This window comes from Antechinus flavipes, chromosome 4, assembly GCF_016432865.1.
Source record: "Antechinus flavipes isolate AdamAnt ecotype Samford, QLD, Australia chromosome 4, AdamAnt_v2, whole genome shotgun sequence".
Classification (NCBI taxonomy): domain Eukaryota; kingdom Metazoa; phylum Chordata; class Mammalia; order Dasyuromorphia; family Dasyuridae; genus Antechinus; species Antechinus flavipes.
The window spans coordinates 329706160-329723843 of NC_067401.1; the positions used below are offsets into that span (position 1 = coordinate 329706160).

The window sequence follows — 17684 nt, forward strand, 5'->3', positions numbered from 1 at the left end:
CATGATATTAATATATTTTGGAGGGATAGTAAAAACATCTTTCCTAAACAATGTTTAAACACTTACTAGCAGTGTAACTAAGGGTATTCATTCAACTTCTGCTGGCTCTAGCTTCTTTATAAAATGATGCCGTTAGATTCAATGGCCTCTAAGGTTGCTTCCAGCTCTTAATTTATGACACTGTGATCACAGCCTTTCTATAACTTAATTAATAAATCCTTAAAAGTGATCCCTCAGGGATAGCCAGATGGAACAGTAGATGGAACACCAGCCTTGGAGTCAGGAAGATGAGTTCAAATCCAACCTCAGACACTTAATTCTTACTTAGTAGCTGTGCAAACCTAGGCAAGTCACTTAACCCAAATTGCCTTGCCAAAAAAATAGTGATTTCTCAGACTCAGAGAAATTGTGGTGCCCATGTTTACACTGCTATTACATCTCAAAAAAAAAAAAATTGAGTCTCAGTCTTCTGGATCCCATATCCAGTTCCATAGCCACTGTCTATTCATTTCTCAACTGAAAAATGTAAATTTCTTATTTTTCAGTCATTGTGATTTATATCCACAAAATAATATTCAACATCACCATCACATCTATTTTTTAGAATCATATTATAAAGCTCTTTTAAAAATCCAAGTTTGTTTGGTTTTTTTTAACTTGAAATAAGATGTCAGATTATTAGACAATCCGGGATATTCTAGAATATCAAACCCAAGTGAAAATCTGAAATAATGAAAACATCTAGTTATTGCTTTTAGAATTAGAGTTGAAAGCACAACAAAATTATCAATAGAAATGAGGCATACAAATTGGGAGACTGGATTAGAAATAAAATATATTTGATTTTAAATTAATTCTATCGGGGGTTTGATAACATTTTTCCATCTTCATAGAACATTCTTTAAGAAAGAGAATCTAGGTATGCAGTTTGCTCCCAAATTAAGAATGCACTCATTATTTTGTAGCCCTCAATTATGATGGAAGTTATAAACTCATCATTTTGAGAGGAAAAGCTAAGAACTCTTGACTATTATGATCCTATAAAAGTTCAATCTTATGACAAAAAAAAATGTGATTTGAAGGTCATTTTTGTATGATACATTAATGGTTCATTAGCATAGTTAACTTTATTATTTTTTTTTGCTTATGGAGATTTGGGCATGTGGCACTTGGGACATGGGAGTATAAGAAAAAAAAAAGGAAGGGCTCCTTTTGTCTTTAACTCTGACTCTTTTGGCACTTACTAATATGCTACAGATATCTCAGAAGTAAATAAGATCATCCGTCTCTTAGCCTTGGGTAAATTCACTTCGGCAATTCCATTTTGGAGACAGGACCATTATCACAATAAGTTAGAATATTGGCAAGTATAACTTCAAATGCTATTAACTATAGACTCAAAATGTGTATTTCTATAAGACCAGCGCTATTGACATGTCATTTGGCAGACAATCAAAGAGTAAACCCCTCTTTCCTGATAAATTCAAGCATGTCTACAACTTTTCAGGAACAGCAGAATTTAGCAGATAGGTTGGCATACTGTAGCACTAAAGGTTCATCAGAAATCAAATTTAGAAGTTAAAAAACAAAACAACACATGAAAATTAGACACCTCATGCATGTAATTGTATATTTATTTCTTTTTTAAAGAACACTCCTTAATGTAATTCAATATACAAACTTGGTTTCACAGAATTATAATCCACTAAAATAGAACAAAGATAACCCAGATTGTGTTTTTGTATCGTTGTACTCCCTCTTGCTTCTTCCATTTCTCCAAATCTACAAGCCAAAATTCTCTTTACCTTCATACCTTCCTAACTGAAAACTGTTCTGAATGATTCCCTCTTCTATATAACATCTCATTCTTCAAGCCCTACATTCTCTTTCCATTAGTCTTTGACCCTACCAGAAAACCAGAGCATTTGCACTCTTCCCCTAACCCAGAGGGTAAAGTGACCTCCCCAAAAGCTAACCTAATTATTTACTCTGTGGACGGACGGACAGGAATGAGGAGGGGACCCAGTGAACAGGCCTCCATGATCCTTTCCTGCTTCCACACCCACCCCTCAGAGTTCATGTATGATGTGTCTATAAGGTGCCTGAGTTCCACTCGCCAACTTGTGCAGCAAGAACCAAGGTAACTTCTGAGCTCAGGTGTTCTCCATTGGCAATGCACAGCACTGCTAAGCCAAGCCACCGGGCCGGCCGATAACCAAGTTCTACACAGTCGGATGTGCTTTGTCCCTTTAATTTTTAAAGACACTCCCACATATAGGTATCTGGCAATCTAGTGTCCAACTGAGTTCCATAAAATTGTACCAGTGATGCACTTGTACATATTTACATGGGGCGGAATGTTTTCCCATATTTTAGATGAGTATATAGATCAACATGTTCACATAAGACCAAATACTTTTTAATATATTTATAACTGATTTATAAAGCTTTGAAAAAACTCACAATAGCACATTGTTTTACTTTAATGCTTTACGGTACTATCAGTTTAAAATCACAATCAGCACTTAAGTTATCGTCAATCCAGCAAACAAGAGACAAAAAAAAAAAAAATACAAGAGTTAAGAACTGACAGATACATCCTTTATCTTTTTGTTAAACTAATGCATGAGTGCAGAATAAGATAAGATACTCTAATTTAAATATCTTGTTTACAATATACAGTTTGTTCTAATTACGCAACAGTAAACCCCATGCTTCACATAGAAAAGCAATCCACAACATTAAGAAAAAATGTACAATTTATGAAACAAAGTAAATAAATATTAGTATTACAGAATTGGAGCTGTACATAAAAGCTGTTCAGTTTTAATCATATAAAAATATGTTTTAGTGCAACCTCACATATATATTGATGCTGTTTTTGCTTTACATCATTTAGATCCAAGTGTCCAAAAAAGGAAAGAAATTACATTTATTACAAAGCAGATACACAAATTCTAAAATATGTACAAATTACTGCTAAAAAATGCTTATAAGAATATAAGCAAAGTAAAGAAAAGGCACAAACATCTGTACAATTTAAAAGTACCAGACCCAAAAGGAGAATTTCAAATTTTATTTTGGTCAGGCTCATGATGACTCGTTGTTTTAACTAATTTTTTTTTCTGATATAACAAAAGTATATATAATAGCAAACTACTGTAACTTAAGACAGGCATGCTATAAACTTGATTACTTCTATCTCTAGAAAAACAAAAACAAAAGTAACGGGTAAAAGTATGGGTGAAAGTCTCCATGCATCTCCAATCAATGTAGTTGACTCTTTTCTGATGCGGGATCTTTGCCTTCCTGTGTGCTTGAAGGTAATTCTTTTCGGCTATGAAAACCTAACTCTTGGACATCCACACAACTCTTACTGTAAAATGTGGAATGAGCTAATTCAGTCTGTGATGTACCAAAGTTGTCCTTTTCACCATCGTGCAAGTCAGGGTGGGTGGCTGAGGTACAGGGCTGGCCTGACTCAGATCCACTAAAGTGTCTAATGCTCAAATGTGCACTTTCTGAGGGTTTCTGATGAGGCTCCAGCACCCTCGGCTGATCTGCCCCAAGCAGATTGGCCTCTTCTGTGGCAATGCGGAGAGAGGCGATGGCTTTTGTACAAGTTTGTATGGGCTCCTCCTGTTCCCTCTCTGTGGCATTTGGACTGTCTTCTGAAGTGCTCTGTTTCAGCAGGAGTAGCGGGGAAGAGGATGTGCTGGGTGAACCAGATGAGTGCAAGGCGTGAGAAGAACGTTTCTCATGAGGCTGGGAGATGTAGGGTTCTCTGGCAATGGTTTCAGCCGCAGCTCTTTGCTTTTCCTCAGAGTCCTCCACTGGCAGAGGCATTGTGGGCGGAGCATGTAAACCTGAAATGGCCGCAGGTATGGAGTGGACCATTTGGATCCCACCAATGGGCCTCATGGGGATAGGAGCTCGCACTTGTTGCTGAGAGTGGAGGGGAAGATGACTAAAGACATAGTCATTAGGACCTTCAGGGAAAAGGCTAGAACCTTGCTGTTCATGAGCACCTTCTTTGTCTCCATAGAGACTGAAGTAAGGAACCTGAGGTAATCCTCTTCGTAAATTCTGCAAAGAGAAATAAAAAGAATATAAGTTTCAAAATCTAGCATCCTATTCACAAAAATACTCATGTGTGATTATTCCAAATCTTAGCATCTTTCATAGATGCTCCAAATCTACCTATTCCTTTCCATGGTTTTTCATTTTGCAAATCAAAAGTCTTAGCACATTTGTCACTTACTCCAAGTGTCAGCCTCAGAAAATTTTTGCTTTTTAAAAATCAACCATGTGATAATATATTCAGCATATAGGCCACTAAATATATATAGAAACATACTTTGTTTTAAATTATTAGAGAAGGAAAAATAACATTTAAGATACATATTACATGCATATACAGTATTGTAATAATATACACGTTTGTACAATTATCACAAAGGTCTTACCAACTTTAAGATATTAATAATAGCTTTTTTCTTCTTTCAAAAAAAGAAAACTAGCTAGGATTCAGCTACATAAAGCCTTATCCAAATCTTGTAGAAATAAAAAGTTCACCGTCTGTTCATACACTGGGCAGATTTTATTTTATGCTTTTCATTTTCAAAAAGTGTTGATGAATGTGACTGGATTGACAGCCCTAGAGATTGGCATCTTTGAGTTTTCCACAGACCAGGGGACAGTACAAGTCTCAAGTCTCAGAAACAAAATTCCTCATCAAATTGGTGCCATCAATACATGACTTGTGACCTCAGGAAATAGCCTCTGTAAATCTCTTTTCTAAAAGCCTTTCCATCTTGAACTTAGATTTGGATATGAGAACTCAAGAAAGGACACTTAAGATAGAAAAGAGATGACTGTTTCTGCTGTCTTATGTAGCAGTAATTATCCTAACACATTTCAAAAGTCACAATTTGTTAAGCTGAAGTTGGCAACTAGAAATGAGACACTGTATTTGGATAGTTAAATTCTTCCTTTTATATGATAGTTGTTGAATTTTATATGATCATTTGTTTGAGTGTTGTTTTGTAGACCATAAGGGGTCATTTCTACACCTTTTGATTAATTTGACATTTGGTGGACACTATTATTATTGGTGATAATTATTCACATTTATAAAGAGCTTCAAGTTTTCAAAGTTTGTCGGGCTGGTAGTTCAAGCATTATTATTCCTACTTTATAAATAAGGAGAGTGAACCACAGAAAAGGGAAATGACTTCATAGAATTAAAAACAAATCACAAAAAGAGAAAACCTCAGAGGCTATAGTAATAAATGATAATATAATGATAACTAGCCTTTATGTAGTCAGTTTGCCAAGGTACAAACATACACACATACAAACAGACATGCACACAAAATCTTGTTTGATCCTCCTAAGGACCTTGTGAAGTAGGTGCTTTTATTATGTCTATTTGTAGATAGACATTGAGACAGAAAGAGGTTAGAAGTATGTAACTGGTATCTGAGACAGAATTTGAGCTTTAGGTTTTCATTATTCCGAAGTTTATTACACACAATATCACCTAGATGTCCAAACCATTCCTAAACAAGAATTGTCTCTATAATTCAATATATCTGACAAATAGATATCCAGGTTTTAACTGAAGATCCACAGGAAAAGAGAAGGTCAGCTGATAGAGTGCTGGACCTGTAATCAGGAAGAATCATCTTCCTTAGTTCAAATCTGGCCTCAGACACAACTAGCAGTGTGACCTTCAGCAATTCTCTTACCCTATTTGCCTCAGTTTCCTCAACTCTAAAATGCACTGGAGAAGGAAGGCAAATCATTCCAGTATCTTTGCTAAAGAAACCACAGATGAGGTCATGAAGATGTGGACACGACTGAACAAAAGTGAAGAGGATCCCATTATTGCCAAAAGTAGCCCACTCCATTTTGTTTAGTGCTGAGTGTTACAAGTTTGTTTGTTTTTTTCTTTTATCTAACCTATATCTGCCTCTTTATAACTTCCAATTATCACTTCTAGTTCTGCCTTCTGAGTCCAAGCAAATTAAGACTAAATGTTTCCCTATAATATCATTTCACATACTTAAATACAATAATTGACCATTACCAAGTCTTCTCTACTTCAAAGTGAATATGCTCAGCTCCACAGTGAAATGTAAGCTCTGACAATCTGTTGTTGTGTTTTGTCTTGGTTTTTTTGTCTTTGTATCTCACTTCTGGTGCCTGACACAAAACAGATACTTATCAAGTGCCTGCTTGAAGGGATTGGATATAGAATAATCTTGATGCCTTTTATCACTTTGATTGCTTTCCTTTTGCTAGATAATCTCTAGCTTCTCAGTGTCCTTCTCTAAATCATGGCATTCCAGAAATGAGCACAATAATCCAAGTGTAATTTGTTAAGGACAAAGTACAGTAGGGGATAGCTAGGTGCTGCAAGAGAGTACCAAGCCTGGAATCAGGAAAACCTCATCTTCCTGAGTTCACATCTAGTCTCAGACTATTATTAGCTGTGTGACTCTGGGGAAGTCACTTAATCCTGTTTGCCTCAGTTTCCTCAAATCTGGCAAATGAGCCAGAAAAGAAAATGGCAAACAGTTTCAGTATCTTTGCCAAAGAAACCCTAAATGGGGTCACAAAGAGTCAGGTGTGCCTGAAAAATTACCCAAAAACACAGTACAGTAAGATCGTAACTTTCATAACCACGGGCTCTCTTAATTCTGCCTAATGCTTATCTTGGTGTTTAAAAAACATCCCCTAATCCTTAGGCAGTACAATAGATAAAATGCTAGATATGCAGCCAGTAAAACCTGAGTTCAAATGCTTCCTCAGGTACTTATTAACTGTGTAACTCTTGGCAAGTGACTTAAGCCCTTCTTTGCCTCAGTTTCTTTATCTATGAAACAATTAAAAACAGCACCTACCTCCCAGGGTTGTCATATAGATTAAAAAGCTTTAAGCTTATTACAAATCTTAAAAAGATATATAAATGCTAGTTATTATTATTATCATAAATTTAAGAAGTTGATTTTTCTTATTTTTTCTTATATTTTTTTTTTTTTTGGGCAAAGTAATTGGGATTAAGTGACTTGCCAAGGACACACAACTTATAACTATTAAGTGTCTATGGTTGCATTTAAACTCAGGTCCTCCTGACTCCAGGGCCAATGCTCTAACTACTGTGTCAACTAGCTGCCATAAGTTGATTTTTTTTAAAAATCCAAATTATAAGACTTTACCTTCATCCCTATTAAAGATTCAACTTGCATTTTAATATAGTGAAATCTTTTTTACTTTTACTCTGAAACCCAAGATACAGTTCTCCTTCCTTTCATTTGTGTAATCTGCAAAATTTTAAAGCATGACATCTATTCATTTACCAACTCTTTAATAATGATTTGCCTAGCATGATACAGATGTTAAATAACAGCTCCTGGGCTCCTGACTCTAACTTCACTATTTTTTCCAATAAGATTGGGAAAAGAGTGATGTTCTTCCAGAAACAATGAAGTCAAAGTGAGTTTGTTTGATGGAAAGATAGTAAGCAGTTTTGGACTTTTTGAGCTTAAGATAAAACATCCAAGTGGAGATCAATTAGTAAATTTTTAAGTGCCTACTCTATGTCAGGCATTGTGCTAAGTATTGCAAATACAAAGAGAGGCAAAAAATAATCTGTCCACAAGAAGCTTTAAATTTGATAGAGATGTTTTATGGCTATGTGGAGAATTGGGTAGAAAAGAAACTGATTCTGGAGATGGAGGTTAGAGCAGTCTAAAAGTAGAAGCAAAGTCATGGGTTTGAATGTGATTAATGAGGGAGAGAATATAGAATGAGAGAAAAAGAAAGGATCAAGAACAAAATTTTTAAGAATATTCATTTTAAGGAGAAAGGGGAAAATGTGAGACTAGTAAATGAAATTATAGTTTCCCAGTTTCAATCTTTGAAAACATTCACTGAAGATGGAATTATCAGAATTTTACCATTGAGATTTCTTACTTTGGGGAATTATCCTCCAAAAAGATAGGTGATAGAATCACCTATCTTTATTCAAGTAAGAAAGATCAAGTCATTTTTCCAGATGCTTATCAGAAACACCCACATTCATCCAAACACATGGAAAAGGAAAATTTTCTAGGGCATTTCAGGGACCCTTCATTTTCTATAATTCAAAGGATTTTGTATTCTTTGAACCATGAATACCCTTCCCAAACATGGAAACACTTTAAAAATGAAAATCATAAAACAATACAAGGAGACAGATTTATGAAGAGTTAATGATTCATTATCTCTGCTACCTTATCCTCCCATCACCCCCCATTTTCACCACGCACAGTACTGTACTTTTATTCATTGGGATACAAATCACTGGAAGTGTGGGTGGAGTGACATTAGATCACCAAACCTATAATCACAAGGATCTCGTAAATCTAAAAAAGACTGAGGATGAAATTTTGATGAAGGAGAATTTAAATTCAATAAGAAAAAGGAACCATGGCAGGGCATGTGTATTTAGAAGAGGAAAAAGCTCTAGTTCTTTTGGCAACTAGCCTATGTAGATAGGAGAATAGTAATAATTACAGTAGAAATGCAGACAAATGTACAGTGCATTCCCCTTCAGACATGGGACTCAAGGAATGCTACCAGAATCCCAGCTCTTTGAGGGCAAAGACTTTCATTTTGTCTCCAGCACTGAAGACAGTGCCTGGGATGTAATTATAATAGGTGAACAATAAATACTTGCTAATTGAATTCAAAGTTATAGCAAAAAAAATTTTTTTCCCGTTTGATATTGGTTATATGGTGGCTTCCTTTACTAGAGACTCACAAAGATGTTCAGTACATGTGGTATCAGAAGAGAATATCTAGTTAATGACTAAATAGCAAAGCATGAAAATAATGAGTAAGTCAGAGAGTTACTAAAGAGGCTGGAGCTTACTAAGATCCCATCAAAGAGTTTATGGCAAATTTTGGATACTATGGAAAGTAAGGATTAATGAAATTTTGCTTTGATTTCCTTTAAAAAGATAAAAATAGCTATTTAGTGTGTTCACAGAGTAAATAATCAAACTGAAGTTTCATTTCTTCAATGCTCAAATCAAAGACATGATGGCAACAGGAGCATTAAATTGTATTAGGAGAAATTATTCTCTATGTAACCAGTTCAAAGAATTTGTACATAACTAGCACTTCCATTCATCCTTCAATCCATCCTTCATTCCTCCTGATTCATATACTAGAATTTGGGAGAACAGATTTTAAAATATTCTGAGAAAATATAGATAAGGTTCACTGATCTAAATTTGAACAAATGAAGCTAAAAGTAACAGATAAAAAACATCTTCAAGATTTAGAATCTCAGGACATATGCAAAAATATATATATATATATATTCCATTGAAAAAGAAAAGAAGATAAGCATTCAAAGAAAGGTACAAAAGAGCAAATAAACAAAATTTGAATGGGCAACCTTGGGAAGTAGAAAACTTCCCCTCACTGGAGGCCTTTAATATGCAGTGTTATAATAGAATGTGGTATGGGTTATAAAAAATGACTTCTGCAGACACTTCCAAATCTAAAATTGTGAAATTATGTGAACTGAGGTATTAACTAATATTTTCGTTCTTTTAAAAACAATTGGCTAACATTTCCAAGACCAAGAAAAATAATTATTAGAGTGAAAAGCAAATAAAAATAACTACTAGGGAATTGACACCCCAGTTATACAGGAAAAGATGCTGGAAAAAAACTTAAAGGAATTTCAATCACCATACCTAGGCAAACTCCATTCAAGGGAAAACTGAGAGAGATGCTACTGAACTTAAGATGAACAAAGATGATCTTGATACACCATTAGATTGAACCTGTGTTGAAATATCTCTGGATCAGACCACTGGGCCCATTACTCTAGAGTCAGCTTAATATTCAAAATGCCACTGATCTTCTCTGAAGGTGAAAATGCACATTTAGCTACATAAATTCACACATTCCCATATTACATGTTTAATATAGTTCATAGTAACTACTGTTATGAATTTTTCATTTTGTGATTTTTCAGACACACACATAGGCATGCACATGCAGACACACATGAATGACTACTGGAATTCTCAAGTATTGCTCCTGTCTTTATGGTGTATATGAACATGCACAAATAAAGATCTGGAGCCGGAAGAGATGTTAGGGGACATCTTATCCAAATCCCTTTTATATTCCTTCATTTCTTTCACTGATGAAGATTTGCAACTCATAGTCTTAAAATGCTGCCTAGAGTACTAAGAAATTTAATGATATCCCCAAGGTCACTTAGCCTATAGATGTCAGATCAAAGATTTGAACTAGCTTTCCCCCCCCCCCCCAACTTCAAGGATGTTCTGCCTTCCTTTGCTACTATATTTCAATAATCAGGAAAAAGTTCTATTAGTATGAAATGCAGACATCCTGTTTTTATACAAATATGGATCAAAGTGCTCTTATCTACTGTTTCAAACTATTTCTACTCCATGACAAAATTTCTTCTCAGATTAAAAAAAAAAGTTATGCTTTTATTAGTCTAATGGAAGAATTGGCCACTCTATTTTTACCTGACACTATATGTCACACATAGTGCCAAATGTGCAATGACAGGCTATTTTCCAATAGTACCAGGGGTAGTCTCCCAACTAAGTATAGATTTCATGCTATATAACTATCAAATATGCATTATGACTATAAATTATTATAATCACAAAGCATTATAATATTGTCTCATCCATAGATATCTTTAGCATCTAAACTGTGGCACTGAGTTCAATCTTGACAAGACTTTCCAACTAATTTGACCTGTACAAACATAACACTCATGGTAAAAACCATGGACTAATGAGACCCAAGTAAAATTTTATATCTCTTAGTATGCTACTGCAATGCATAAAAAAAATGACTATTCTATTTTGAGGGCTGAAGCATATTACTCCCACCTCTTGCAAATTGTCTATTTACACAGAAAGCATCTAAATGAAAAAAGAAAAAAAAATGGGGAGAAGGGGGGAGATGACTAAAGTTCTATAAGAGACTCAATTCCTCTAAAATTAAATCTAAACTAGGAAGGGCAACTCTAACAAAAGCCTGACTTTTCTTAGGGACTTTGGCTATGCCAGTTATCACCAGTAGCTAATCAATAAACATTTATTTAGTGTTTTGATAGCCTAAGCTCTGTTTTAAGATACTGTGGATACAAAGGGGAAAAAACGAGATAGTATCTTCCCTCCAAAAGCTTACATTTTACTGAAAAGGTACCGTATAGTATTTATACTCTAGACTGTAACCAGCATATTGTAGATACACAAATATATTAAACAACATTTAATATTACTAGTACCTTTAATCATTTCTTTAGTATTTGATATCTATTTCTTAGGGAGAGGGTAGTGGGGACATTTAATTACAAGAGGAGAAAAACATCTCCTCTATTGCAAATTCTATTCTATTACATTTAGTAAGTATTCTTTTTCTTTCAATTCTAGAATGGAGAAATTCCTCCCTTTTTTTCTCTGGAGAGCCATGCCAAAAAAAAAAAAAAAAAAAAAAAAGTAACATAAGAAACAATCACAGGCTATTATTCCTTAATCCCTGGAGGAGCCATAGGTGTGGAAGGAGGGACAAATGTTCCTGTTTAAGGGAGTGATTGCAAAGTCTGAAAATCAGAATATTTTTCTCAAAATTTTAACCTTTTTAATGCAATTGCATTCTGCATTATTTTAAACTGCAATCATGGGTGAGCTAGTGTTTTTTAAAATGATTTTGGCACAAACTCAATGACTAATAAAACTACCCTATTTCCAATGACAGTTTTCTGGGCATTCATCCAAAAATTAGATGAACTCACTTTATCCACCCCCTCCATTCCTTTGCCCAAGATGGCTGTGGGTTGCTGCTATTTGTGCTAATCACAGTGCACTTGCACAAAAGGCATAGTTTTTAAAATCACATTTTATTGAAATTGGTTTGACATGTCATAAATACCACAATAAGTATGTAGGGAGTATGTTATAACAGGAACTATCACAATGCTCATGGTGAGCTATGTCTCACACACTTCCACCAGCATCATTATACCTCTAGGAATCTCCACTGTACCCAGGAAAGCATCTTAGACACCAGATACTGTATCAAGCACTTGTGGGAATTTATAGCTTTCTATTCACACTGCCACAGCATCAAATGCTGAAGTTCCCACCTTCCTACTTAGTGCTGCCAAAATGCCACAGCCAGTGACTCAATGGTAATTTACCTCTTTTTCTTGGCTTGGGCTATCTAATTCACCAGTTACAAATGATGGCTTGATTGTCATGGATTTTTCTGCAACAACTGCATATTATGCAAACTGGAAAGATTATGTTCATGTCAAGATATAGCAGGGAGAGGCATGAATGCACCAGGTACTTGTTTCTCAAGTTTAGAAATGATATTATTTAAGCTCACAGCTCAGTTCTCCTCACTAAAAGGGGAAGCTTGTACTAACGGTGAGGAGAAAGGCAGAGAGTTGAAGAAAGCAATCACTGGAACAGTAATGTGCAAAAATGAGTAGCTAGGTAATTGCTTCCCCACACTGTATATCCTTGCATGCTAATGACTATGTTATTTCACATCACAAGAAAGCAGTAGGGTTGTTATAGCAAAGGGTACAGATACTAGGAGGAAAACGTACATTTGAAATGAGCAAACTACAAAAAGTAGTTAGTCCCTCTTGTTTACACAAAATGTGTACAGTTTTATTATGATGGCCATCATCATCATCATCATCATCATCATCTTTATCAGTATTATTGTTGGAAAAAGCATTGATCAAATAGCCAGGTTATATTTTTCAATGTCAAAAGTGAGTTCTTTTATTATAGGTTTTATAGTATTATACCATTCCAGTAAATCCTTATTGATATTGTTATTTTGTTTCTGTTGAATCAATGCCAGTAATCAATTAATAAGTATTCATTAAATGCTGACATGATACTGGCAGCTAGGTAATAAGCACTAGGCTGAGAGTCAGGAACACCTTAGTTCAAATATGACTTGTGACACTTACTATCTGTGTGACCTTGGCCAAGACACCTAACCTGCCTGCCTCAGTTTCCTAAACTATAAAATGGGGAGAGTAATAGCATCTACATTACAGGGTTTGTGTGAGAATCAAATGTTTCAATACTTATAAAGTATTTAGCATAATGCTTGGTATACAGTGCTTATTTTAATACTTATCTTCCTCTCTTTCTGCAAAATGATTTGCTAGTGTATTCACTTAGAATATATTTTGAATTTACTTATATCACCACATATTGTCTTAAATCATAGCAATCAAGCTCCTCAGGACAGGGATTGCTTTATTTCTATGTCTATTCCTAGCACTTTGCAGAGTATCTTCCATATAGTAGGCACTTAATAAAAGCTTACTGATGGATAATACTTATTTGTTATTATTGTTCTGTCCCACTCTTTGTGATCCTATTTGAGATGTACTTGGAAAAGATATTGAAGTCATTTACCATTTCCTTCTGCAGCTCAATTTACAGATGAGGAAACTGAGGCAAATAGGGCTAAGTAACTTGTTCAGAAACACAGCTAGAAATGTTTGAGGCCAATTTTAATTCAGAAAAATAAGTCTTCCTGACTCCATACACACTATCTACTTCATCACCTACTTACCCAATAATCATCAAATAATTGCTTCCCCCTAGCTCTACTAGCTTTATCCCTAAATTTTTTATCTCTGATTTTATCTTAGTTTATCTAGTTATTATCCTTAGCTTCCTCTTTAAGTTTTACTAGTTCTTTCTAACTTTATAGATACTTTTAGAATCTTTTTTTTTCCATTTCTTCATTCTGATCAGCTTCATTAAGTGACTGCAAGAAGGAAGAAGAAAAAGAAAAAGCAGATATAGGTCTCCCAAATGACCTGTTCTTATGCCCTCATACACACACACACACACACACACACACACACACACACACAGACACACATTCCTCATAAATAACATGTGCATTTTTTTTCTCCCTTCTCTGATGTCACTGTGATAAATATAGTGGATTTTTAAAATCATGACATCAAAGTATGAGGCTGAGATGTAATCTTCCACTTAGATAAGATTTACATAAATGCCATAATATGAGTTCAAATAGTTTTAAAGCTCCTGTTTAAAAAAAAAAAGTTTCTTAGCCTCGTTTAATTCATATGACTAATAAATTTCAAAAAGTAGTTAGAAAAATCTCCAAAAATTATTAAATAAAAACACATTGGAGACCTGCTACAACATTTCAAGCCTTTGTTATAACAATTTGCTAGTGCATTTAAATAGAATGACATTTGTATTTACTTATATAAATATGTGGTGTCTTTTAAAATGGATTTTAAAATGTTTCTCAGTGCCCTTTTTTTTACCTAACTTCACCTATCTTCCCTAAGACATCCTTACACTATCATGAATTCCACTCAACAATGGCTTGTTATAGAGGGACTTCAATGTGTTGGTTCTTTAATGTATATTAAATATATATAGATTTCATACTTACAGTAGGTCCCAACAAAACTGGCTCGGATTGCAAATACGGCCCCATGGACAATGGTGAATTATGATATATAGCCCTTCTAGGTGATGGTGCTCTAATGGTGGGCATATATCTTCTCTCTCTTCTGGGTGAGAGGTCTCTTCTACCCACTATATCTTTCCCAGGTGACAAGGGCCTCCTTGGTGACAGATGGCGCCTGGGTGAAACATCTCTTGATGATATCTCTCTCCTCAATGCAGCTTCTTTTCTGGGTGAAAGATGTCTCATGGGTGAAAGATCTCTCCTTGGTGACAAATGTCTTCTGGGTGATAAATCCCCTTTGGGCATTAAATATCTATTTGGTGAATTATCTCGACAGGGTGAAGAATCATATCCAGGTGAAGACTGTCGGCTTGAGGGAGAAAAGTCCCCAGGAGAGGAGCTAGGTTCTGAAGAAAGCATGTACTCTTCATCCATACAACTGGGTATATCTAGCCTGTCTTTGTCTGGCTCTGAATCAGTACTTTTGCTCTGGAACAATCTCTGATACTGTGTCATCTGTGTATCTTCACATGAGTCACTTGGTGTCATAAGCTGGGTGACTTGAATACTAGGTAAAGTAACTAAGTAACTGATCAGTGAAGAATGCCCCATTGAAACATCAGTAGGAGCCCTGTGGGATACAGCTCCAACATTTACAGGCAATGAAGAGAATCTGGGTGGTTGTGGACTAGTGCTTCTTGATCTTGTTTTTGGTGTCAAGTCTCCTTGGTCATCAAATTCATCGTCATCTTCATCCTCATCATCATTATCATCTCCATCCTCACCATCTGATTCTTCAGCATCAGAAAACTGATGATCAGTTGAAATGCCTGACATGCTACTCTTCTCTGTACCCTTGTGCAAGTCTTCAATATTTTCTGAAATAATTGATAAAGGTAGTGGAGAATGAGATACAAATAAAATCATAATCAAAACTTGTTTCAGAATCCTACTACCTACCTCTAACAAGTCTTGGTCATTGTTTACAAGGTAGACTATTTTCTGGGATGACTTATGGCACTTGGCTCCTAGACCAATCCTAACAACTACATATAGTACTTAACATATGCTATAATGTTTTTTTATATGAATCGCCTGTATCCTTATGGATAGAAAGTCTCCTGTGAAGGCAGGAACTATCACATTTTCCCCAGAATCTAATGAACATTGTGTTACATATACAAAACATTCAGTATTTGTTGATTGATCTTTTACAGGATGATACTGAGGATTGGGGGAGATACCATCCTATCCCAGAGGACACAGATTTAGAGGATTGTGTCATAAGTATATGGCCAAAATAAATTTCAATAATTTCACTTCTCAGTGGTGGGTTTATTCAACTAAGAATGAGTTCTTAATAATGGATATAATAAAGAAGACTCTTCTTCAATGTTTTTCCCCCAAAAAGCACTATTTTTACTATCAGTTTATTTTACCATAATTCTAAAAAAAGACCTTTTTATGTATCTTTTTTTCCAATAAATTTTAGCTACATATGCTTCTTCACTATGGTTTCAAAAAATAGTTGTAGGTTCTATCTTTAGTGTTTACTAAAGTGAAAAATTTTAATTATTTTTTTAAGTTTTAATCTAAACCAATTTTATCCCTTTAACCATAAAAGCCCAAGTATGAATGATTCAATTGGATTGCGTAAAGGTTGATCAGTTAAGTTGTGACCTACCTGCTTCTTCAGTTTCTGTATCATCCACTGATGTCATTGATACTCCCAACTCCAGACATTTTTTCATGTGTGCTTTAGATTTCATATGTTTTGTTAAATTTCCTAGATGAAGATAGAGACCAATGAGGAATGGATTGGTCAGGATCTTTGGGAAACGCCAAATTGGGATAAATTTACATTAGCATCCCCTTAAATTGAGAAACTATTCTTGTCTTAAGTCTTAATCCCTGAGAGTCTAATAACACTAAAATGTGTTTTACTATGAGAGTAAAAGGAGGGATGTATGTAAAAAAGCAAATTTTTTTTTACTACCTCAGAAACAAATTCAGATTTTTAAGATGTGTAGAATTTAGGGCAAGCAAATGAAAATTGAATGATCCACCTTGGGAGATTATGAGTGTCTAACATAAAAGGGAAGGTTCTGTGAGGTATGGTCCAGTTTCAGGTGTTTTTTAGTAGTGCAAAAAAAAAAAAGGTATAGATAGGCTAACCTAGGAAAGTAGATTGGTCCTAGCTAAACTAATAGGAAAGTTGGAACTGTCGGTTCTGCTTTAAGAGATATGTATATGTCTAAAATACAAAGAAAAAAAGAAGAAAGAAAGAAAGAGAGAGAGAGAAAGAGAGAGAAAGAGAAGAAAGGAAGGGAAGAAGGAAGGAGTGTAGAAGAAAAGAAGGAAGGAAGAAAGGAAAGGAGGAAGGAAGAAAAGAAAGAAGAAAAGTAAAGAAGAAAAATAGAAAGAAGGAAGGGAGTGAGAAAGAAAGAAAGGAACAAGAGTGGGGGGAGAGAGAGAAGGAGGAAGGGAAGGAGGGGAAAAGAAATGAAGAGGTGAAGGAAAAAAGGAAGAAAGGAAGGAAGAGAGAGAGAAAGAAAAACAGCAAAGAAGGAAGAGAGAGAAGGGAAGGGAGGAAAAGGGAGAGAGGAAGGCAGAGGGAGGGAAGATGGAGGAATGAAGGGAGGTGGGGGAAAAAAGAAAAGGACAGGACAGGACAGGATAGAACAGGACAGAACAAGGACTGTGTGTGGGGTGAGGGAGGGTGTGAGAGAAAGAGAAAGACAGGCAGAGACAGAGAGGCAAGAGAAATATCTGGAAGGAGATTTAGGCATGTGATTCAGAAACAAGGATTTTTAAATGAAATTGCTTAAGGAGCTAGGGTGAATAACAGTCTTGTATCAGAAAAGCCTGGAAAATAAGTCACAATTTTTGGCTATAAATCTAGAACTTTGGCAATGGGAGTATATTAATGTGTTCCTCTACCAACTTGTATATTGTCTGACTTCTTGATAAGCAGTGGTACAGATTGTTCTGGTATGCAGATTTTAAAATCAACCCATTGAAAATTATGGGAGTGAGTGGTCAGATCCATTAGAGCTAATGCAAAGTACATTTATAATGAAGTCAAAACCACTGTCTCAGTCACTACTGTCTATATGTTCAGAATTTTGGAGTGAGAAAAG

At 35.2% G+C, this 17684-nt stretch overlaps 1 protein-coding gene across 4 annotated transcripts in view; it reads right to left on the reverse strand.

Moving 5' to 3' along the window:
• Positions 1-1616: 1616 nt before the first annotated feature.
• Positions 1617-17684, reverse strand: part of HIVEP2 (HIVEP zinc finger 2) — a 270178-nt gene continuing 254110 nt past the window's right edge. For all 4 annotated transcript variants that reach the window (XM_051997870.1, XM_051997869.1, XM_051997871.1 and 1 more), the window contains 3 exons: positions 16229-16330; positions 14527-15422; positions 1617-4086 (listed from right to left, as the gene is read on the reverse strand). In XM_051997870.1, coding sequence (XP_051853830.1) covers positions 3268-4086; positions 14527-15422; positions 16229-16330 — 1817 coding nt within the window. In that variant the 3' untranslated portion in view covers positions 1617-3267. The remainder of the gene's footprint in view (positions 4087-14526; positions 15423-16228; positions 16331-17684) is intronic.